Source organism: Ranitomeya imitator, chromosome 4, assembly GCF_032444005.1.
Source record: "Ranitomeya imitator isolate aRanImi1 chromosome 4, aRanImi1.pri, whole genome shotgun sequence".
Taxonomy (NCBI): domain Eukaryota; kingdom Metazoa; phylum Chordata; class Amphibia; order Anura; family Dendrobatidae; genus Ranitomeya; species Ranitomeya imitator.
In genome coordinates, this window is record NC_091285.1 from 271,990,874 (window position 1) to 272,016,736 (window position 25,863).

General features: G+C 44.8%; 1 protein-coding gene across 1 annotated transcript in view; it reads right to left on the minus strand.

Moving 5' to 3' along the window:
• Positions 1–3,941: 3,941 nt before the first annotated feature.
• Positions 3,942–25,863, minus strand: part of KCNMB4 (potassium calcium-activated channel subfamily M regulatory beta subunit 4) — a 231,503-nt gene continuing 209,581 nt past the window's right edge. Inside the window, exon 3 of the mRNA XM_069764612.1 lies at positions 3,942–4,696. Coding sequence (XP_069620713.1) covers positions 4,528–4,696 — 169 coding nt within the window. The 3' untranslated portion in view covers positions 3,942–4,527. The remainder of the gene's footprint in view (positions 4,697–25,863) is intronic.

Sequence of the window (25,863 nt, forward strand, 5' to 3'; positions counted from 1 at the left end):
GGACATCAGAACAGAGATCCGGGACACTGGCGTGGTAGCCCAGGTCATCGGCTGGGACACTGGCATGGCAGCCCAGGATTTCAGGAAATCGGTCACAGGAAGGACATCAGGACATAGGCAGGGCATCAAGACATCAGGAATATAGATAGACATCCGGGACACTGGCGTGGCAGCCCAGGTCATCAGCTGGGACACTGTCGTGGCAGCCCAGGGCATCAGGACATCGGACACAGAAAGGACATCAGGACATAGGCAGGGCATAAGGAATAAGGATAGACATCTGGGACACTGGCGAGGCAGCCCAGGTCATCAGCTGAGACTCAGATGGCACAGGATCAAGTAGCGGTGGTTATCAGGTTCCTAGCTACAGCCGTCAGGCTCCAGGCATTGGACCTAGTAACGAACTCAAGCGTGATGGTGCAAGCACCGCCGGACTGGACCTGAGCCAGATGGGGTTAGCACCACATTTCAGGCTGAGCACAGCATAGTAAAGGCTCAGCATAAACACCAGACTCCATCTATAAAAGATGAGCCCAGGAAGTTCAGTCACTGGGTATGGGGTGTCAGACACAAAAGGACTTCAGGAACATAACAGAGGATGCAGTTCAGACAGGGTCAGGTACTGGATATGCAGCCTCCAGGATAGGCGGGTCTGGGTACTCTGCCCCCAGATTAGACAGAAAAACAAAACACAATCAGATCTGGATATGCAGCCTCCAGGATAGGCGGATATGGGTACTCTGCCCCCAGAACAGGTGGAAGACAGATATCAGCTCTCCCAGAACATACTGCAGACAGAACGGGAGCTGGATACCTAACTCACAAGGCAAGACACAGAAACACATTGCAATGCTCTGGCAACGCCCAACAGGAAAGAGCGAGTTTATATAGGAGCTCCCCCTCAGCAATAGGCTGAGGAAGCAACACAGGTGCATACTCAAACCCTAATAAAAGCAGGGTAGGTGTGGCTGCACGCACCCTAAGTACAAAAAGAAACCTTTACAGCACAGACAGCACAGGACCTGTGGCTTAGGGCACCTGGCAGTGACTGCTAGCCTGAACACACGTGGAAAGTCATGCACCATCTGCAGAGGACCTTGCAAGCCATGCATAGCTTCCACAGCAGCGTCCAGGGACCGCACAGGCGAGTGGTCATGCAGCAGAGCAAAGACATCACAGCACATGTACAGCTACGCAGCAGCACAGGGAACTGAGCCACACCCATACAGGTAACAGACTACAGTATCTCTGCAAGTTAGGGGGAGAGGAGCATGGGTTAAAGCAGAGACATGCAAAAGTAACGCCGAAGAAACAAGGTATAAACCCAGCGGCGTTACAGTGCGCCAGATAAATGTGATCCCAAACATTATGTAAAATGCTTATAATAAAAGTTTCAACTCAATCCTCAGAAAAAACAAGTCCTCACTCAGGTCTGTTATCTGTTAATGGAAATATAGGAGGCTTCCATGTTACTGGTAGCACAAAGGCTCTGGAAAAGTGAAATGGCTCCTCGCCCGCCAAAGGAAATTCAGCAAATTCTCCACTCCCAAATCCAAATGCCCCCTTCCCTTCTGAGCCCCACAGTGTACCTAAACCACATATTGCATCCACGTTTGGCATTTCTGAAGCGATGGGAGCTTGTCAAACGTGGGCGTGCATATCTCCAGAAGCACGGGTTTGGTATAACGTACTGGTGACTGCAACGTACTGGTCACTACAGCGTACTGGTCACTACAACGGCAGTTTGCAATTTTCACTCGGCAACATTCATTGCTGCTTGTTTCTGGAAAATACCTATGAAGTAAAAATCGTCACTACACCAGTAGATAAATTCCCCAAGGGGTATAGTTTACCAAATGGGGTCACTTGAGGGGGAATTCTGCTCTTCTAGCAATTAGGGGCTCTGTATATGGAGTCCACAAACTGTTCTATGAAAATCTGCACTCCAGGAGGCAAATAGCACTCTGTTCCTGCAGAGTCTCTCCATATGGCTAAGTAGTACTGTACAGCCTCATATGGGGTATTGCCACGTTCAGTAGAAATTGTGGGAGAAATTTTGGTGCCATTTTTACCTACTTCTTGTGTAAAAATGTAAAATCTGGGGCTACAACAAAATTTGGGTGGTAAAAATGTAGTTATTTTGTCTTCACTGCCCAATGGTATAAAATTCTATGACAAACCCACGGTGCCAATATGATCATTGCAACCCTAGATGAATTCAAGGTTCTGCTGTGTTGGCACCTCATGGGCTCTCCCAGCGGGTCATGGCACCTGCAAACTATAATAGTAAAATCTGGCGCTCCTTACCTTCTGAGCTTTTCACTGTGCCTGAAAAATATTTCCTGATTACATGTAGGGTATTGGCGCACGCAGGGAAAAATGGACCTCAGTTTGTTGTAAAAAAAATTTCTATTAGCCCTTAGAAAAATGTAAAACTTGGGGCTAAAACAACATTTTAGTGGTAAAAATGTGATTTATTCTTTCTTCACCGCTCAGTGGTATAAAATTCTGTGAGGTACATGTGGTGTCAATATGATCATTGCACTCCTAGATGAATTCATTGGGGAGTGTAGTGTGTAAAATGAGTTCACACATAGAGGGTTTCTGTTGTTCTGGCACCTCAGGGGCTCTGCCAATGTTACATGGCACCCTCAAATCATTCCAGCAAAATCTGAACTCCAATATGGCGTCTCTTCCCTTCTGAGCTTTGTACTGTGCCTCAAAAGTAGTATTCCCCTATATTTAGGGTATCAGCGTACTCAAGAGAAATTGCCCAACAAATTATATGGTGCAATATCTCTTGTCACCCTTATGAAAATGCAAAATTTGGGGCTATAATAGCATTTTTGTGATGAAAATGTGATTTTATTATTTTCACTGCTCAACATTATAAACTTCTGTGAAGCATCTGGGGGTTCAAAGTGCTCACGACAAAAGTAGACAAGTTCCTTGGGGGGGGTCTAGTTTCCAAAATGGGGTCACTTATGGGGGGTTTCCACTGTTTAGGCACATCAGGGGCTCTCCAAGTGCAAAATGATGTCCAATCTTAATTCCAGCCAATTTTGCATTGAAAAAGTCAAACAGCGCTCCTTCCCTTCCGAGTTCTGCCATGCGCCCAAACAGTGGTTTACATGCACATATGGGGTATCAGCGTACTCAGGACAAATTGCACAACTTTTGGATCCAATTTCTCCTGCTACCCTTGAGAAAACAAAAAAAATTAGATCTGAAGTAAATTTTTTGCCAAAAAAAAGTTAAATGTTCTTTTTTTTTTCCACATTCCAAAAATTCCTGTGAAGAACCTGAAGGGTTATTAAACTTATTGAATGTGGTTTTGAGCATCTTGAGGGGTGCAGTTTTTAGAATAGTGTCACTTTTAGGTATCTTCTATCATATAGAACCCTCAAAGTAACTTCAAATGTGATGTGGTCCCTAAAAAAAAAGTGGTGTTGTAAAAATGAGAAATTGCTGTTCAACTTTAAACCCTTATAACTTCCTAACAAGAAAAATGTGGTTCCAATATTGTGCTGATGTAAAGTAGACATGTGGGAAATGTTACTTATTAAGTATTTTGAGTGACATATCTCTGTGACTTAAGGGCATGAAATGTTCAAAAGTTTCGCCAAATTTCCATTTTTTTTCCACAAATAATCACAAGTTGTATCAAAGAACTTTTACCACTATCATGAAGTACAATGTGCCATGAGAAAACAATCTCAGAATCACCTTGATCCATTGAAGTGTTCCAAAGTTATTACCTCATAAAGGGACAGTGGTCAGAATTGTAAAAATAGGCCTGGTCACTAACGTGCAAACCATCCTCAGGGGTAAAGGGGTTAAAATTCATGTTTGGATGGTGCCCTAGGTGAGTACCTATTTTTGGCTAGCCCTTGTCCCAGCTTGCAAATATGTAATAATGATAATAGCAATACAAATAAATGTGTTTCAATATGTCAATTTTTAATTGGCTATTCTGAAAGAGTAAAGTATATATTTCTAAATATAAAGTATACAATATAGACAAATATACCTGATTTATTGTCACTACAAGGACAAGAGAAGCTCTGCAAATACATTGTAAGTTGTGTAGTTTTTGACCTGTAAAAGCAAATGAAACGCAATGAGGGGGAAAAGAAAAATCAAGCATATAAAAATTCAGTGCTATGACAAAAAAGCACATTTTAATCTTATAGAAGTATATGATACAAAATAAACTCAAATCTTTTGATATTTTACATACCAAATAAAAATATTTTATCGCAAAGGTGAAATGACATTTTTGGACTGCTTCACTTTACACTTGGCTAAGTATGAGTCATTACATTTCCCCGGATAGATTTTCTTCTGTCCTCAGCATTTCTGGGCATTCTTCCCACAGGGAGCAGTAATCTAAAAGAAGTCTGAGAAAATATTCTCTGTTCTGCATATCATCAATTATCAAGTTCAGAAAAATAGTGATGAAGAGGCAACGAGAGGACTATAGGTATTTGGGGTTTTGGTTTGAACTGAAGCTTCCGCCTTTAAACTCTATGAAGATTTTCTTTTCTGTATAGCCTCTGCCTTTACAGCCAGACTTCTTGCACAAATGGTGAGAACCACAATCAGTACGCCCACCATGAAGGTGACTAGCGGCCACAAGAAACAGTGTAGGAGAACATTCTCATCGTGGGTTCGCCTTAGCAGAACATCTTCTGGCCTGAAAGAGAAGAATGTAGTACAGATTACCAACTGAGATAAGTCAATGAAAAACCAGTGCGTTGTTCTTGCAAACGCCATCTGGGCGGTCCCTAAGGCCGAAGAGCTCTTAGCTCTCTGTAAGCGATCCACAAACCATCCATTCAGCTTATGGGTAAAAGTGACACAAAAAGGGTGGATGGGTTGTGGAGCCCTTCCAGCAAAAACCTCAGAACACTTCAGCATTAGTGACCGGCCAGACAGCGAATGCAGCGGGAACACTGGATTAAAACTTCCCTTTCTCATTAATGCTGCTGTTACAAGTCTACCCAAAGGTATGTTTTACACTTCTCCAGGCCTCCTAGAGGACTCAAAATCAGGTGTACATAAAAGTGTAACAATAAAATTATACATATAGAACATCGATGTGAATACTTTTCTGCCCAATGATGACAGAAGTATTCTGGGAGTGATACCTTTATTGGCTAACCAGAAAATAATATGTTTGCAAGCTTTCAGAGCACAGAGGCTCCTTCTTCAGGCAAGATTACAGATGTAATTGCAGATTATGTAATTGCATAATTTGTCACGCAATTTCTCTGTAACATGCTAATTCCCCATACGTGGCTGTACAGGACTGTTTGGCCACTTGGTAGTGCACTGGAGGGAAGGAGCGCAATTTGACTTCTGAAACAATGATTTACCTAGAATACTTTGCACACTCCATATGCAGAGCCCCCAAGTGCCAGGACAGCAGAACCCCCTCAAGTGACCTCATTTTTGAAAATCACCCCTGTGGGAATTCATCTTGTGGTGAAATTATGATTTTCGCTCCATGGCTGATTTCCAGAAATAAGCATGCAGTGGATGTTGCAGAGTGAAAATTACAAATATGTCAGGTTATTGCCCAATACATTGTAGTGCCCAATACATGGTCCCCAGCCTGTGTTTTTGGAGACACCCCTCCCCCCATAAATTGTTAAATGGGCTCTCTTTTCTACAGTGATGCAATACATGTGGACACTAGCTGAGGTAATGTACACTATAGGGTTCAGCAGAGAAAGGGGAAGTTGGTTTGGGAGTTTAAATTTAGCGGGACTTCTTTCTGGGGTGAGCCATGTATCTTTTCTAGAGCCTTGACACTACCACTAATTTAGAATTCCCCTTTATTTCAGTTAATAGATAATGGACCTGAGTGAGAACTTGTTTTTGTCGGTTGAGTTGAAGCTTTCTTGTAAAATTTTGGATAACTCAAAGCTTAGTTCACTTTTATCCTGTGATCGACCATGCACGAAACCCAGCAAGTGCCAACGGTAAATATATTATTTCTGTCATCGGTTGTGAAGAGGTTAACAAAGTTATCCATCTGAGCTGAAAATTAAAATTCTACATATACTCTAAGTGATGTGATTGTAGACTACCGAATTGTCATAGTGTGCAATACACACACTGTCACAACTCCCTTGTTTTCTCCGTGGGGTAGGTGATCACATTGTCACCATTTAGTGTTTTGTATACTGATGGTCACAGTAGATTTCCTATGCTTTCAGCTAAATGTCTAAACTTCAGGGTTTTAGAATTGTATGTTGTACAGAGGCTAAACTGTAGAAATTTCCAATATAAGCTGCTAAATCAATATTGAATATTTCCACATAATGGGACACGTAAAGTACAGATGACTCAAACCTGCCTGCTTCAGGCTATTTATTAAGTGCAATAGGAAAATGACATTTAAAATGTAACATAAAATGAGTAACAAAAAGAACGTTTCTAACATTCATTTTACAATCATCATAAATGTCAGATATAAATATTATACAGCACCTAAGAACTTAGTAGGTTCAATTCTTTCATTTCCAGCTTGGGTCAATGATTGACAGCAGGTACTGCATTTAAATATCACATTACCACATGTCAATTTAACAAGCCTATAATATATGTAGTATACTTAATAAAAAATGTAAGCAAACACTCGATATTGTTTTGTCAAGAAAAGCACATGTAACAATACAATGTGATAAAAAGAAGCATGCACAACTGGAGATTTATTTTCCCAAAGTATATGGGCATAACACTTCACACAAGCTTTAAAGACTGACGTTATATAAACTCCAGTCTACATGTCAATACAAAAGCACAAAAGATCTGCACCTAGAATAAGACCCCACAGCAGATATCTTGGGTTCTAGTGAAACCTGGGGTTTCTTGTGATGATGTTAGGAATTTCCAGAATAAAACAGAAGGACTCTTATTTTTACACTAAACGTGATAAACTGATTTCACTTGTCTAAACCTGCTTAGCATAGAGCAGTTGCTTAACTAAAGTCTGATGGGCCCCATTGCAAAATTTGTTCCTGGTCCCCCACCTTCATTTTGGCAGATGTATGGGCTCTTGTAGCATTCTAGACCTTAGAAAGATGTATGTGTTTGTTGCCCATGTAATAATGCAGGGGTGGACACCAACAGCTTGGGGCCCCTGTGAAAGAAATGTGTCTGGGTCCCCCTCCTTCTATGGCGATAAAGCTCCACTCCTCTTTGCAGATCAGCTCTAAATCATTAAGATTTTGAGGCTGTCGCTTGGCCACTCGGAGCTTCAACTCCGTCCATAAGTTTTCTATGGGATTAAGGTCTGGAGACTGGCAAGGCCACTCCATGACCTTAATGTGCTTCTTTTTCAGCCACTCCTTTGTTGCCTTGGCTGTATGTTTTGTGTCATTGTCTTGCTGGAAAACCCAGCCACGACCCATTTTTAATGTCCTGGCAGAGGGAAGGAGGTTGTCACTCAGGATTTTATGATACATGGCTCCATCCATTCTCCCATTGATGCGGTGAAGTAGTCCTGTGCCCTTAGCAGAGAAATACCCCAAAACCATAATGTTTCCACCTCCATGCTTGACAGTGGGAATGGTGTTTTTTGGGTCGTAGGCAGCATCTCTCTTCCTACAATCATGGCGAGTTGAGTTAATGCCAAAGAGCACATTCTCCCAGTCACTCCCAGAATCATCCAGGTGTTCATTGGCAAACTTTAAACGGGCCTGCACATGTGCCTTCTTGAGCAGTGGGACCTTGCGGGCACTTCAGAATTTTAAACCTTTACGGTGTAATGTGTTAGCAATGGTTTTCTTGGTGACTGTGGTCCCAGCTGCCTTGATATCATTAACAATTTCTCACCTGCCTCATGATCAAGGATGCCCCACAAGGTGAGACTTTGCATGGTGCCCCAGATCGCTGTCGATTGACAGTCATTTTGTATTTCTTCCATTTTCTTACTATTGCACCAACAGTTGTCTCCATCTCAACTAGCATCTTACTTATGGTTTTGTAGCCCATTCCAGCTTTGTGCAGGTCTAACATCTTGTCCCTGACATCCTTAGAAAGCTCTTTAGTCTTGCCCATGTTGTAGAGGTTTGAGTCTGACTAATTAATTGAGTCTGTGGTCAGGAGTCTTTTATAAAGGTGACTATGTAAGACAGCTGTCTTCAATGCAGGTAACGAGTTGATTAGCGGCATCTAACTGCTCTGTAGGAGCCAAAACTCTTAATGGTTGGTAGGGGATCAAATACTTATTTCTCACTGCAAAATGCAAATAAATTTATATAATTTATACAATGTGATTTTCTGGATTTTATTTTTGATATTCTCTCTCTCTATTTTAAAATTAACCTACTCTTAATATTATAGACTGTTCATGTATTTGTCAGTGGGCAAACTTACAAAATCAACAAGGGATCAAATACCGTATATACTCGAGTATAAGCCGACCCGAGTATAAGCCGACCCCCCTAATTTTGCCACAAAAAACTGGGAAAACTTATTGACTCGAGTATAAGCCTAGGGTGGAAATGCAGCATTTACCGGTGAATTTCAAAAATAAAAATAGATCATTATTTCCCCATAGCTGTGCCATATAGTGCTCTGCACCGTTCATATTTCCCCATAGGTGTGAGCCATATAGTGCTCTGCACCGTTCATTGTGCCCCCTAGCTGTGCCATATACGGTGCTCTGCACCGTTCATTGTGCCCCATAGATGTGCCATATACAGTGCTCTGCACCGTTCACTGTGCCCCATAGCTGTGCCATATACGGTGCTCTGCACCGTTCACTGTGCCCCATAGCTGTGCTGTGCCATATACGGTGCTCTGCACCGTTCACTGTGCCCCATACATAGCTGTGCTGTGCCATATACGGTGCTCTGCACCGTTCACTGTGCCCTATAGCTGTGCTGTGCCATATACGGTGCTCTGCACCGTTCACTGTGCCCCATAGCTGTGCTGTGCCATATACGGTGCTCTGCACCGTTCACTGTGCCCCATAGCTGTGCCATATACGGTGCTCTGCACCGTTCACTGTGCCCCATAGCTGTGCCATATACGGTGCCCTGCACCGTTCACTGTGCCCCATAGCTGTGCTGTGCCATATACGGTGCTCTGCACCGTTCACTGTGCCCCATAGCTGTGCTGTGCCATATACGGTGCTCTGCACCGTTCACTGTGCCCCATAGCTGTGCCATATACGGTGCCCTGCACCGTTCACTGTGCCCCATAGCTGTGCTGTGCCATATACGGTGCTCTGCACCGTTCACTGTGCCCCATAGCTGTGCTGTGCCATATACGGTGCTCTGCACCGTTCACTGTGCCCCATAGCTGTGCTGTGCCATATACGGTGCTCTGCACCGTTCACTGTGCCCCATAGCTGTGCTGTGCCATATACGGTGCTCTGCACCGTTCACTGTGCCCCATAGCTGTGCTGTGCCATATACGGTGCTCTGCACCGTTCACTGTGCCCCATAGCTGTGCTGTGCCATATACGGTGCTCTGCACCGTTCACTGTGCCCCATAGCTGTGCTGTGCCATATACGGTGCTCTGCACCGTTCACTGTGCCCCATAGCTGTGCTGTGCCATATACGGTGCTCTGCACCGTTCACTGTGCCCCATAGCTGTGCTGTGCCATATACGGTGCTCTGCACCGTTCACTGTGCCCCATAGCTGTGCTGTGCCATATACGGTGCTCTGCACCGTTCACTGTGCCCCATAGCTGTGCTGTGCCATATACGGTGCTCTGCACCGTTCACTGTGCCCCATAGATGTTCCACATAAATTTGTGCCGCCGCTGCCGCAATAAAGAAAAAAAAACACATACTCACCTCCCTTGATTGCAGCTCCCGGCGTCTCGTTCCGGCGCCTCCATCTTCCCGGCGTCTCTGCTCTGACTGATCAGGCAGAGGGCGCCGCGCACACTGTATGCGTCATCGCGCCCTCTGCCTGAACAGTCAGAGAGCAGAGACGCCGGGAAGATGGAGGCGCCGGCCGGGAAGATGGATCGGCGCCCGGCGGCTGGAACGAGGACAGGTGAATATGCTATACTCACCTAGTCCTGGCGATCCTCGCGCTGTCCCCTCCTGTCTTCGGTGCCGCAGCTTCTTTCTCTATCAGCGGTCACCGGCACCGCTGATTAGAGAAATGAATAAGCGGCTCCGCCCCTATGGGAGGTGGAGCCGCTTATTCATTTCTGTAATGAGCGGTCCCACGTGACCGCTGAAGAGAGGAAGAAACTGCAGCGCCGAAGCCCGTGGGACGGCAGGGACAGCGCGAGGATCGCTGGGACTAGGTAAGTATACCTCAGCGCCCTCTCCCCCTCACCCGCCGACCCCACCGCTACCGTGACTCGAGTATAAGCCGAGGGGGGCACTTTCAGCCCAAAAATTTGGGCTGAAAATCTCGGCTTATACTCGAGTATATACGGTAATTATTTCCTTCACTGTATATATGTATATAGTCTCCTTTATAATGTATATTGCCATCCCTTATTACACAGTGCCATCTCTTATATACAGCTCCGGATTGGATTATATAGAGCCCTTTCTTTATTACATACTGTCCTCTCTTGTTAGCTGTATAATGCAATGATGGCTGATGGAGCATGGGAAATCTTATTTTCTAATGGAGGAGCTGATGGACTGGTTGTCTGGTCACCGGCTGCTCCATTAACATTCATTTTATAGGTAACAAGAGAGGGGACTATGCAATAAAAGAGGGTGCTGTGAATAACAAAAATAACAATATGTAAGAGACAGTGGTGTACATAACAGCAGAAGAAGCTAAATAATAAGGGATGGCACCATATATAGCTAGAGAGGATGGTACACAATAAGGAACGGTGTTATACATAATAAAAGAGGAAACTATGTAACTAAGGCCGGCGCCATATATAATAAGTGAGTACACTATATACTAAGGGACTGTGCTATACATAATTAGTTAGTATTATATAAAGGAAGTGGGCACCACCCAAATGATCAAAGTACTGGGCTCAACTGCATGTGTACAATAATATTCATATAGAGAAGCAAGAAAAAAGTAGTATGCAAAAACAGTGATCACCAAGAAATATACAACATTTTATTACAACATTATGCACAACATATGGGAGAAAAAACAAGATAAAAACATTTAAAAGAGAAACCAATTTTGTCTTACAAGAACCACATACCAACAACGGCCTGTTATATGGCCATTGAGGATCCCAGACAAGGATGTGGGAGTGGAACCACATGCGTATCGACACAAAGTGTCTTCCTCAGGGATAGTTTGTCAAGGAACTGAGGAAGACACTTCGGGTCGATACACGTGGGGTTCTACTCCCACCATGGATGATATCTTTTGTACATGGGGGCACTCACCCTGAATAAGTGCTTAGTATTGTTCACAGCTGTTCTTTGAATTGCGCTCTTGCCAGTATTTTCACTTGTCTTTGCACTTTTTGCGGTGTTTAATATAGTATTTTGCATGACATAGATTATTTAGGATCTTGTCTACGCAACACAATGTACCTATGGGATCTTATTTACATATTCATTTCATTGCCTGTATCCATGTACGTTTTTATATGCACATTTGAAGATCCAATGCATTTTTTATATATTTTGTGCTTATTGTAATTTTGATACATTCTATTGTCTGGCACTATTGCACTTTCTGTCTGTCTACATGCTCTGCCCCCTATTTTGGATATATGCCCTAACATCTATGTCTGGGATCCTAAGAGCCATTTTCTGCTGTTTCTTCTCCATCTAGTTAGACCTTCATGTCGACATCTCCAAGCCATGACTCGTCTTGTCACAATGATCTTCATAGCCCTGAAAATAACAAGGTCACATACTGTACTTGTGCCTCCCCTCTGAATATAGATATGTACCCCAACATTAAAAATATAAAGTGATAAGCAGCACTGTCCCCTTCATTAATTATAATCTCTGCCTCCCAATAATATAAATTATTCAGTTTGCAACTCTCCCCTATTAACTGTAAGGCTATGTGCACACGGAAAATATGGAAGGTTATACAGTACAAGCAAAGTGAATGAGCTCCCTCAAGTCTCATGTAGACGTTGCTTGTTTTTTCCTTGCAGATTTGCAGCAGATTAAAATCTGCATAATGTCAATTCTTGCAATGTGTTTCCTCCATACTAATGAGTGGGGAAAAATGCGTAACAAAAGCATGGCAAAAATGTTGCAAAAGAATAAATGTCTTTTACGCAGAGTTCTTCCTGCCAACACTTTAGGAAATGCAGCAGAATTTTCTCCTGCAAATCCTGAACGTTGCACAAAGCCTAAAGGTACCGTCACATTAAGCGATGCTGCAGCGATATAGACAACGATGCCGATCGCTGCAGCGTCGCTGTTTGGTTGCTGGAGAGCTGTCACACAGACAGCTCTCCAGCGACCAACGATGCCGAAGTCCCCGGGTAACCAGGGTAAACATCGGGTTACTAAGCGCAGGGCCGCGCTTAGTAACCCGATGTTTACCCTGGTTACCATTGTAAATGTAAAAAAAAAACCACTACATACTTACATTCCGGTGTCTGGTCACGTCCCTTGCCTTCAGCTTCCCGAACCGACTGTGAGCGGCGCGCCGGCCGGCCATAAAGCAGAGCGGTGACGTCACCACTGTGCTCTGCTTTACGGCCGGACGGCGCTCACAGTCAGTGCGGGAAGCTGAACGAGGGACGTGACCAGACACCGGAATGTAAGTATGTAGTGTTTTTTTTTTTTTACATTTACAATGGTAACCAGGGTAAACATCGGGTTACTAAGCGCGGCCCTGCGCTTAGTAACCCGATATTTACCCTCGTTACCAGTGAAGACATCGCTGAATCAGCGTCACACGCCGATTCAGCGATGTCAGCGGGAGATCAGCAACCAAAATAAAGTTCTGATAATTCCCCAGCGACCAACAATCTCCCAGCAGGGGCCTGATCGTTGGTCGCTGTCACGCATAACGATTTCGGTAACGATATCGTTGCTACGTCACAAAAAGCAACGATATAGTTAACGATATCGTTATGTGTGACGGTACCTTTAGTCCCTGTCCTGTGTCCCCCCCATTCATTATAAGTACCTGATAGCATCATAATGAATTTGGGGGTGGGAGAAGACATTACCAGGTACTGAGCATCCTCCTCCACCTCCCAATTCATTACAATTCCCTGACAGCGTCTTCTGCCACCTTTCAATTCATTAAAAGGGTCCAATGCACCTTACCCCCTCCTCTCCCAATCCTCAATAAATTTTAAATCCTTGATAACATCACAATAAATTGTGAGATGGGTAGAATGCTATCAGGGACTTAGCACCCTCCTCCACCACCCAATTCATTTTTCATCCACATCTAATATCTTCCTCCCCCTGTTCATTAGTCCCTCATAAGTCCCCCTTAAACCTATCCCAATTTCCCTCATCCCTCATTGTCCTACTTCCCCTGCATCTCATCTTTATCCTCTCCCCCACCTCCATCATTGCCATCCTCACCCCCCATCATTGCCTTCTCCCCCACCATCATCATAGCCTTCTCCATACCTCCATCGTTGCTCTCTCCACCTCCTCCATCGTTGCCCTCTCCACCACCTACATCGTTGCCCTCTCCCCCACCTCCAACTTTGCCCTATTCCCCACCTCCATCGTTGTCCTCTCCCTCACCTCTATCAATGCCCTCTCCCCACCTCCATTGTTACCCTCTCCAACACCTCCGTCATTGTCCTCTCCACCACCCCAATCATTGTTCTCCCCCACCATCTCCATGATTGCCCTCTCCACCACCCCCATCATTGCTCTCCCCCCACCACCTCTATCATTGCCCTCTCCCCCACCCCCATCATTGCTCTCCCCGTCACCTCCATCATTGCCCTCTCCTCACCCCATCATTGTTCTTCCCCATCACTGCTCTTGCCACCACCTCCATCACTGCCCTCTCCACCACCCCAATCATTGTTCTCCCCATCATCTGCATCATTGTCCTCTCCTCAATCATTACCCTCTCCACCACCTCCATCATTGCCCTCTCTACCACCTCCATCATTGCCCTTCCCACCATCTCCATCACTGTCCTCTCCACCACCCCAATGTATAAAAACAAGAAAACACAGCACCACTCACCTCTCTGCACGTTTTCCTGCAGCATCATTATCGCTGCACCATCGTCCTCTCTTTAACACAGGCATGCACTGAATGCTGACATCATCCAGCCACACATCTGTGTCAGACAGGAAGCACCGGAAGGAAACAGAGTACGGATCCCTGCAGTTCCTCTCTGTTGCCATTTTCTCCTGTAGGCAGCTGTAACGTGGGGAGGTCCTTGAAGCTCCAAACTGGTGGTAAACCATAATAGAGAGTGGACAGAAAACAGACCATAATTTACTCCCAGCCGTTAACACACTGGCTCGGGAGCATCAAATACCCCGAAGGGTTACCATTGTCCACTTAACACTTGGGAATCCGGCCCAGATCTCCCCAAACCACCAGACCGGAAACCAAACTTTACACTAACTGAAGAATCTGTATCCTGACGGATCCCCCAGGCCAATTTAGCACCAACTCCAAGGACCCCTCCCACCGCCACCACGAGGGTAATTGAACACCTCAAATACCTGAGGCCCCCACACTTGACCGCTATGGCCCTTTCAATACCGCTCTGCAATCCGAGGGCCCACAAATTGATGCCCACCGCATTCAAATGGACAGCGTCTCCCAGGAGAAATTCCTCCCCCCCTTTCTCCAATTCAAAATGACGGATGAACAGGCCTCAGTTCCTGACGACAAAACTAGATACCTCCCGATTTACCTTAATTCTAGCTTTGTTAATCTTGTCCACAGATCTGGCGTGTTGCCAGCACCTCCTTGGGACGATATCGGACCATACCACGAGCAAATCTCGGAAAGACACCCATAACCTGAGCAGATCATGCTTAATGTCCCGTATTAATTCACGACATGGGCGAACCCCCAAATCATTTTCCCTGACGTGCAAAACTAAAATGTCGGGAGGTCTATCTAACCGAATACCATTATGCACCTCCTGCATAACCACGCTCCAGCACAAACCCTGAAAACCCAACCACCTGACCACAGCAACGTCTTTGGAAAAACCAAGTTGACGTCCTTCCTGCCGAACATTCGCATGCCTCGCGCCCCAATAAACGTAGGAGTGGCCAACGATCCAAACCAACAGAGGACTTTGACCTAGAAAATACAAACAACTTAGAGTCCGCTCAAATGAAACAGCAAATACAGACCTACAAGAAAAAAAACAAGCCTTCACGGTCTAACATAGCTCTTTTAATGCCCAGACTCCCATCTCCCTATCCTCTGAACCACTTCAGGAGCCAAACCCCCTAAAGCCGCCTCGGTCGGGGCCCCAATACGAAACGAGTGAAACGCAAAACGAGAAGCATCTAAACCCAGCCCCGACAAAGCTCTCCGAAAAATTGCAACAAACTGGAATTTGGATAGGAAAGATCCATCCTCATGACACAACAACGGACAAATTCACGGACGGCCGAAAACTATTAAAAACCTGCCAACAACGAACGGGACACATGAGCAAACCACGAACCGCGCCCAACTCTACCCGTTTACCTTTCCCAGCCTGGTCCATCTTTGACCGACGTATCCAGAAATGTAAACGACCCTTAATAAGCACCACGTCCCTGGCCCAAAGCCCTCCTTGTCTATACGTGGTGGGAAACACTATCTCCCCAACCCTCAGAGCCCAAAAAAACGCCAAGGAAAAGGCTAGACGAAAAAGAGCCGCCTCAAAGTTGGATATGCAAATCTCGTCTAAACGCGCGCACACCAGTTCCAACATGCCAAAAGAGACCGGGCGCCTGCAATCTCCTTGCCCCACTTTTCTTCTAAAACCTTTTACCGCCTGCCATACCAGAAACAATTTTGTCAAGTCCCGCAATCCTCGAAGCTGGAAACCGAAGGCCAAATCTGCCCGAACTCTATCCACCTTCGTTGCCGACCACCCCTCAATTTGCCGAGAAGGGACTGAACCTCACGCAACGGCAGCATTTTTAAGCGACGCGCCCGAGCCACTTCGCTCCGCTACCCATATCACTGTCCTCAAGGCCATGTCACAACATCCGGAATGACCTGGCCCAATGCACAAAAAGTCATCCAAATAGTGTATCACTGAATCCAAACCTGACACATCCTGAACGACCCACTCAAGAAAGGAACTAAAAGCCTCGAAGTATGCGCAAGACAACGAGCAACCCATCGGCAAATATCTATCAACGTAAAACCCCCCGTTCAAATACCAATCCAACAGCCTCACGCTATCCGGATGAACGGGTAATAAACGAAAAGCCGACTCAATATTGGTCTTGGCCAACACCACACCCCTACCACAACTATGCACCCAGCGTGCAGCCTCATCAAAAGACGTATAAACCACGGATCAAAGTTCCGGGTCTATCCTGTCATTTACGGACCTCCCCCGAGGGTAAGACAAATGCTGAATCAGCCTGAACTTGTTCGGTTCCTTCTTCGGAACCACACCCAACGGCGAAACTACCAAATCCTCTAGCGGTGGATCGGGAAAAGGTCCGGACTTTTTCCCTAACGAAACCTCCTTATTCAACTTGTCTGAAACCACAGAAGCGTGTAACTCAGCTGATATTAAATTCTTCAATACTCGAGGAATACCAAAAGGAGAAGCAGATATATGAAAACCATCCCAAAAACCCAAGAACAACAACTCCACTTTCGCCCTATCCGGGAACCTATTTAGATAGGGGACCATCGCATCCAGCCTCACTGGTGTCAACCCCTTTTGAATTGCCCTCTGGCTTCCCTTTTTTCTTAAAGCACTTGGCAGCACCATGGGAAGATCCATTGCAGTGCGAGCACGCATGCTTAAACTTACAAGTAGCTCCGAACTTACACTGGCCGTCATTAAACTGCCAGCACAAACCGTGGTCTTGACCTCCCGATTGTGCGGACTGACCCCCTGATCCCAAAGAACTTCCTTGCGAGGCGGCTTGGATGGCAGTACCGGGCCCACCTTGAAAGGAATGGCCAAATTTCATCGGCTCCATCACCCGCAACCACAAACCAATGTCTTTCTGATCCCATCTAATCGCTGGATGAACCGCCTTCTGCTGCCTAAACTGCTCATCGTACCAGAGCCAGGCCTGACCCCCATATGCCCTATGCGCCTCACCTATCGAATCCATATAGCAAAATAAGGCGGAACAGTTTTCAGGAGCCTTCTCGCCAACCACGCTCGCCAGAATCGCAAATGCTTGTAGCCAATTCACGAAGGTCTGAGGAATAAGACACCATCTCCGCTTTTCCGCATCCTCCTTCTTGCTGTCCTCCTTCTTGCTCTTATCTAAATTAAATTTATCCAAAGGAAGGAGCGAGAAGATCTCCACGTATTCATCCTTCCAAATCTTCTCCCTGACTTCCTTTTTTAAATGAGCCCCCAACGGCCCTTCGAAACAAACATAAACCTTGCCCCACGCTTTATCGTCCAAACGAATCCCGCCTTCCTCCTCTTTTTCAGTCTGCACTGACACAGACACAGGCTCCCACGACCTACTCGGCGCCGCAGAAGCCCACCAGACATTCCTAGACCTAAATCCGTAGAACCCACCCACGTTGCCAACGGTGGCAGCACCGACCTAACGCCTCCCAACCGCGTAAGCAACTCACGGATGCTAGACAACAACTCACCTACCCCTTCGTTCCCCAAATCCCTCGAATGCTCCCCGGTAACCACAGCCCCACCCGCCTGACTAACCCCAACTACTGGGGAAAACGATAATGTCGGTGACAAAACAGACATAGAGTTGTCCTCACCAAGCTGCAGGGGAGCTGGAGTCCCCCCAGCCGCAGTCATCCTGCTCGTCCAGCCGTCACCTGCTTCCGATCCGCTCTGTGGCACCCCCTGGATCTGAGGCTCGCTGTGCGATGTGGGCCGTAATTTTCCGGCCCCATCCAGGCCTGCTGCCATCGATCCCGATGCGGCCTGATATGAAGGTACCCCGGGTACGGGTCCACCGCTAGAGATGATCCCAAGAGACCCTCGGATATGGCTCCCTCCAGATCCAGCCGACGATGCTGCCTACCGCTGCAGCCGCAGAGGCTCTCCCCCGCTGTCTCAATTGTGCTGGGGAAGCGGGCCGCCTGGCAGCAGCATCACCGCGGCACCCTGCCGTGATGTCACCGGAAGTACCCAACGATCTGGTGCATGAAAGCCCCGCCCCCAGAGCGAAGGAGAGGGCCTATCAACCGCCGCAGGCCCCAGCGCGGCAGGCGGATTCCTCCCGGACCGGGCCCTGCTTGGATGCTTGCAGGTGGGCACTCGGTTCGGAGGGTCCCTGGAGGGGCTCCTGCGCCTGCGCTGAGGCGCATCCGGGGACAATCGCTCTGGGGGCCGGACCCGCCGTGAACGACGCTCGCCTCCAGCCGACAGGACATCCCCGCTGCCTCCGCCCAATATGCTGGCCACCTGGGCCTCCAGCCAGCCGGGAGGCTGATTTACAGCAGCCACCCGCAGGCTCTGCAGCACCTGCTGGACCGACGCCATCTGGTACGTCTCTCTCGATTGCCTCCAGAGCGGCAACTGGCCAAACCACACCCCCTCTTTGCCCTATAAACACCCCCCTAATGCATATTACCCCCTCCCAAAAAATTCAAAAAAGTCACAGAGAAAAAAGCAGAGATGTTGTACCTGCTGAAGCCTCCAACCAAATGCACCAGCAGGGCGCAGCGGACCCGATAAATGATGGGTCCGCTGCGGCCTGCTGGTGCATTTGGTTGGAGGCTTCAGCAGGTAAAACATCTCTGCTTTTTTCTCTGTGACTTTTTTGAATTTTTTGGAGGATTTTGAAGTCCTCTTTTTGTGTCGGTGAGCTTTTATTCAATGTTTAGCGTTAGGACTGGCAAATTGTAAGGACCCTTGATGTGGGTTGCCAGCTTACGTATTGAGGCCCCAATATAAACTAATATCTTACATACATTGATATGTGGTTTTCTTTTTGCACTTTATCTTGCAGGGCGCAGTCGGACCAAGATGGCTTTGTAAACTATTGGCCCCTGTTCGCACAGCATGCATTTTGTAGCACTGGGCAGCCCGCCTGCATGTGCGTTACTAATAGGCTTTAAACCAGATGCTCTGCATTGCTTGTGTGAATTATGCCATATACAGACTAGTATCTTTTATCTTTTTGTGCACTAATGCCAAACAGCCAACACTGGATTGAAAGTGGTTGTTTCATCGGTATTTTTTGCACCTGTGTGTTTGCCATCATTTATCGGGTCCGCTGCGCCCTGCTGGTGCATTTGGTTGGAGGCTTCAGCAGGTAAAACATCTCTGCTTTTTTCTCTGTGACTTTTTTGAATTTTTTGGAGGATTTTGAAGTCCTCTTTTTGTGTTGGTGAGCTTATATTACCCTCTCCCCTTAAACATAACCCCACCCTCTACCCTTCTGCTCCCAAACCCCTGTCATGTCGGCCTGCATGTACGCCGTCTGGGGGGAGGGGACGGCTCGCTCCAGCCTGCTCTTACAGCGCAGGAGAAATTAAAAAGGTTTTTCTGGAGTATACAAGAGAGTCAGGGGGTTATAAAAGGATTTAGGGAATGCAACACAGACACTAAATAAGGTCATATTTTTAGCTGCTATGTCACAAAACTGGTGACAGGTTTCCTTTAAAGCATGGAGCTACGCAGCATAGAATTAAGGCTAATATAATCAAAACAGATAGAATAGCTACTTCAAATTTAGTGAGAACTCTTTGCCATCCATCCCACCAATATGGAATTAAAGAATATATCAAATGTAAATATAATACATGATAAAATGTGCAGAGTGCAATCTGATTTACATTGGGTGTACCACTAGGACATTTAAAATTCACATTTCTCAGCATTTAACGGATATTATTTATTCTTCCAGTTCCAATCGTACAGTTTCTTATGCATCTAAGCACTTCATTACTCGCCATGAAAGGTGTACAATGTACTTTAGAGTGTCGGGCATTGAAAGGATGATGAAATCACCGAGAGGAGGAGACGCCTTCTGACGAGCGAGGCACTTTGGATATTTTATCTCAACATCTGTTATCCAGCAGGCTTAAATGCTTGCAAAGAAGTTATGTTTCATTAGTAACATTGAAACATTTTTTTCTTTGTGTTACATACTTTATTTCATCGTAATTTCTGCGGCTCATGTGAGTTTTCATTGGTTACACCATTGGCTAAATTTTCTGTGCGTTGTACCATGTTTATCTTTGAAAAAGGACACCTAAGAGAATTTGAAACACGTTGCCTTGTAGGTCACAATGCAGACCTTTTTTGTAATCAACTGTTAAAGGGAACTTGTCACCCCCCTCTGGCATTTTTAACTAAAAGAGCCACCTTGTGCAGCACTAATGCTGCATTCTGTGAAGGTGGCTCTTCTTTATGTACTCCCTTCCAATGCAGCAATATTAATTTTTATAATTTTCATGCCGTACCTTTAGTCTGTTCAGGGGGCATGTCTTTTCCCCCGGTCACAACCACTTCCCAGCCATCAGTCAGCCCCTCCGTGCGCCGGGCGCCGCCTCCTCTGTCTTCAGTAATGTACCCAGCGCCTGTACTGTGCTTTTCCTTTACAGGCATGCGCCGATTGCGCTGTCCTTCGACTCACATCACCTGATGGAATTCATCTTGTGCCTGCGTGTACCCGAGGTCCCGAGATCCCGCCCCACATTGTGTTCTGATTTATTCACAATGCGGGGCGGGATCTAGGGCCTCGGGGACACACCTTTTCTCTGGGTCTTTAGACTTGCTTCAGTTTTTTTAGGATAACATGTGTTTTCATTAACTCAACTGTCTGCACTATCACCTTTTGGGTGCGGCTTTATGTTCTTTCCCCCTTCTGGTATTTCCTGCTGGTGATAGTCTCATTTGGATGTCCAGCCATACTGCAATAGTTTAAGCAAGTCTGTGAAAGGCAAGCTATGGTTTATCTGTCTGCTGTTTATGTTCTTTACTTTGCACCTATATTCTGTTTTTTCAATATACATAAACATAAGCAGAATATTTTCTAACAGTACGCACTTAATCCTTTATTTTGTATTTTGTGGTTTGTTTTACTCACTATGGGATCTCTTTCTATTCCAGCACATTTTCCCTTCTGTGCATAATTTGCACTTTTCTCTGCCCTTCAATTCTTTAGGAGGAAGCATAGGTCCATGTTGCCATCATCTAGCTATCTCAGCTCAGGCAGGAACCAATAGGGACTGCAGGGTCAGTATCTCTAGTCTGTACAGGAACCGGCAAGGTCAATTGCACTTTTTAGTGTGTTACCTTTTTTCCTGAGTGAGCTGCTACAATATTGCAACATTCTCTGTGTAAATGTTAGCTCATTAGATCCCATATACTTTGATTGCTAATATCTCTGTAAAGGAGAGGCAACATTTTAAAAATAAAAAAACAAAACAAAAAAACTTTTATTCTGCTTTGCAGCCACTATTACATTGTGTGTCCAATTCAACGTGAAAAATTTGGTGAAAGGTCCTCTTCAAGAGCTATTTGTCTTTAACCCATAAAATGTCTCCAAATTTCTTCCTTTCTCTATCCATTGGTGTGTGTTAGGAAAAAACTGTTCTCTGGCATCAGAGCCACAATGATAAAATGAAGAAAGTAGCGGTGGGTTTTGATGACATAAGCTAACCAGGTTTACCTTGACCACTCTGTCGGTCAAAAACACACATAACAGAGAGACCTTTCTTTTGTTCGTGATAATGATAACAAGATGCAACGAGTACCGGTCGCGGGATGGTGAAAAGCTGAAGGGCCAGAGAGGTGAGCGGTAAGGGGAGTATAACAACTTTTTTTTATGTTTTGCATGTTATGTTTGTTATACTCTACAATCTGGAAAGAGACATTCAATTTGCGTTGAATAACTTATCTGCAAATTGAATTTCGTGGGAAAATCTGAATGGTCCTCTTATCTCTACACACAATGCAACACTAATAGTAAGGGAAAGTAAGTCTGAGTATGTAATTTGCTGTCAAACATCAGAACTTGTGGATGTTTCGCACAGAACTAAAATGCACATCAATGAACAGCAGTGACTATTTGAAGTTCCTGGGCAAAATTTCTAATAGAGTTCTTAGTTATCATGGGTCTGTAATAAAATTAGTCTTCTCATATGAGCCAAAAGAACCTTTCAGACCACCATAGGATCCAAGCCAACAGGCGCAACTGCTACACCTGCACTCACTGTAGCTTTGTCCCTTATGAAAGCCACTGCCGAAATGAGCTTTCTGAGAAAATACAGTTTAGGGGAGAGTGCCGAAACCCTTTTTTCAATAACAGAAGATTAAATACTAGAAGCATGTCCTTTTATTTCAACTTCTGAATAAAGTACAGGTACGTTTTAATTATTAAAAAGTTTTTACCTGAAATTTAAAAGGAAAAAAAATATTCTGGCAATAATCCATTAGTTGTCCCTTAGTGCAAAGCCCTTTAATATTTGAGGCTGTCTCCATGGACAAACAGCTGCTGTATTTCAAAGGGTGACAACAATAGCATATTTAGAATACATTTAACCCCTCACTCACCTAGCTTTAAACTTGGGAACCAGAGTGCTCGGGATAAGTAGAGCTATATCTACCGTACTTCTCAGTTGGTATGTTGAGTGCAGGAAGACACTTAATAATGTAGCTAATAATATTGTATCCATTTGAGGACTATCAAACATTTTAAATGTCAGGGTGGTCTGCATATAATTCGATACAACTGTCCTTGCTGAGTCAGCAGGTGCATGGACATTGTTCACATACAGAAGAAGGGACCCACTGAAGGCAGTGATGACTTCCTTTCTGATTGTTGTGTTCACATCACTGAACGAGTGTTGTGGATACTGGATACGGGTCAGGGAGTGGTAATGCTGCCTCCTTGGATGTCGGCAAGGTGTAGGATTCTCTAACTATTACTAAATCCGACTTACAAGGAAAATTATTAATAAAAAAAATAGAATGTTGAAGGGTCTTTTACGACCTTTAGGTGGGAACAAAGTGAAAAAACTAGAATAAAATATATAGAAAAACAAGAAGTTTCTTTTTTGCCCTTCAATGAAAAAAACCCACACTCTATATAAAAATCATTCCAGAAGAAAGGAGAACGCAATTTAAAATTTATTTTAGGGACACTTTGTGATATAAAAAATAACAAAAGCAGACACATTTTACCCTTCTGTGTTTACATTTTCTTATAATATTGTAAACAAATAAAAATATAAATATGAAAATCACAAAAGAGGCAAAAATTTTGAACACCTAAAATAGAAAATAAAAAAACTTTGAAGCTCTTAAAACTGCAAATATGTATATATATATATATATATATATATATATATATATATATATATATATATATACACTGCTCAAAGAAATAAAGGGGACACTAGAACCCTAGATATCAATGAATGAGAAATTCCAGTTGTAAATCTTTATTCATTGCATACTGGAATGTGTTGAGAACAATAAAGCCTAAAAATTATCAACGTAAATCACAACTAATATACCACGGAGGTCTGGAGTTGGAATGATGCTCAAAATCAAAGTGGAAAATGAAGTTACAGGCTGATCCAACTTCAGTGGAAATGCCACAAGACAAGGAAATGATGCTCAGTAGTGTGTGTGGCCTCCACGTGCCTGTATGACCTCCCTATAACGTCTGGGAATGCTCCTGATTAGGCGGCGGATGGTCTCCTGAGGGATCTCCTCCCAGACCTGGACTAAAGCATCCGCCAACTCCTGGACAGTCTGTGGTGCAACGTGACATTGGTGGAGTTGCGAAACATGATCTCCCAGATGTATTCAATCGGATTCAGGTCTGGGGAAAGGGAGGGCCAGTCCATAGCTTCAATTCCTTCATCTTGCAGGAACTGCTGACACACTCCAGCCACATGAGGTCTGGAATTGTCCTGCATTAGGAGGAACCCAGGGCCAACCGCACCAGCATATGGTCTCACAAGGGGTTTGAGGATCTCATCTTGGTACCTAATGGCAGTCAGGCTACCTCTGGCGAGCACATTGAGGGCTGTGCAGCCCTCCAAAGAAATGCCACCCCACACTATTAGGCCGGCGTCACACTAGCGAGTTTTATGGACGTATGAGCGCATTTAATACGTCCGTAAAACACGCATTACACACGGCCCAATTATTCTCTATGCCTCAGCTCCTATCTGCCGTATTTTATTGATCCGTATTATACGGCTTTCTACGGCCGTAGAAAATCGCAGCATGCTGCGTTTGTCACCGTATTGCGCTAAAAAATCGCCAATGCAAGTCTATGGGGGCCCGAAAAATATGGATTACACACGGACCAGCAGTGTGACTTGCGAGAAATACGCAGCGGTGTGAGCGAGAAAAGCCGGCAATTCAGTGCGGTGTACAGTAAAATCACACTGACAGCTTACAATAGAATAGGTGGAATAAATGTGTACAAATAGAATAGGTATATATATATATGTCATTGAGACACATATATGTATATATATTAATATTTCATCCAGCGCTATATAGCTTAAAAGCCGGTAATTCAATTGCCAGCTTTTGCTATCTCCTTCCTAAACCCAACATGATATGAGACATGGTTACATACAGTAAACCATGTCATATCCCCCTTTTTTTTGCATATTCCACACTACTGTTAGTAGTGTGTATGTGCAAAATTTGGCCATTCTAGCTATTAAATTAAAGGGTTAAATGACGGAAAAAATTGGCGTGGGCTCCCGCGCAATTTTCTCCGCCAGAGTAGTAAAGCCAGTGACTGAGGGCAGATATTAATAGCCTGGAGGGGGTCCATGGTTATTGCCCCCCCTGGCTCAAAACATCTGCCCCCAGCCACCCTAGAAAAGGAACATCTGGAAGATGCGCCTATTCTGGCACTTGGCCACTCTCTTCCCATTCCCGTGTAGTGGTGGGATATGGGGTAATGAAGGGTTAATGTCACCTTGCTATTGTAAGGTGACATTAAGCCAGATTAATAATGGAGAGGCGTCAATTATGACACATATCCATTATTAATCCAATTGTATGAAAGAGTTAAAAAAACACACACACATTATTAAAAAGTATTTTAATGAAATAAACACACCGTTTGTTGTAATATTTTATTGTACGCTCAATCCACTGGCTGAAGACCCTCGCTCTGTGACAAAGAAAAAATAATAAACCAACAATATACATACCTTCCGAGGATCTGTAACGTCCCACGTTGTAAATCCATCTGAAGGGGTTAATTTTTTTTACAGCCAGGAGCTCTGCTATAATGCAGCTATGCTCCTGGCTGTAAAACCCCAGCGAATGAATGGAAACTAGGTCAATGACCTGTAGTTACCTTCATTACCGGTGAGGCGCCCTCTGCTGGATGTCCTTCGAGCGTGGGAAAAAAATCAGAAAAGTTCCCAGGCTCGAGTTCATATGAGGACATCCAGCAGAGGGCGCCTCACCGCGAAAAACTTTTTGTTCAGTATATTTTCAGCCAAAAATCTTTTTACACTATATAATTTAATCAAATTGCCCTTTTCCAAAAATGTTTTATGGTATGACATACATCATGCACTGGTGGCCTGACACCTTGTATTGTTCATGCTTGCATGGTAGCAGCAAAGGTAAACTTTGGGATCCCGAAAAACACCGCAAGCAAAGCCAGCAAAACATGCATTTTGTCTGCAGCTATTTTACTACCAAGAGATAAGGTTTTGGCAGAAAAAAAGCATTGTGTGAACACATCCTTAATGTAGTTTGTTTTTTTATTTTAGGGTTAATGATACTGTAACTTTTTTGTTTAGAGAAAATCATTAGGGCTGTTACACATGACTGTATTTTTGATCCACGTGACTGCC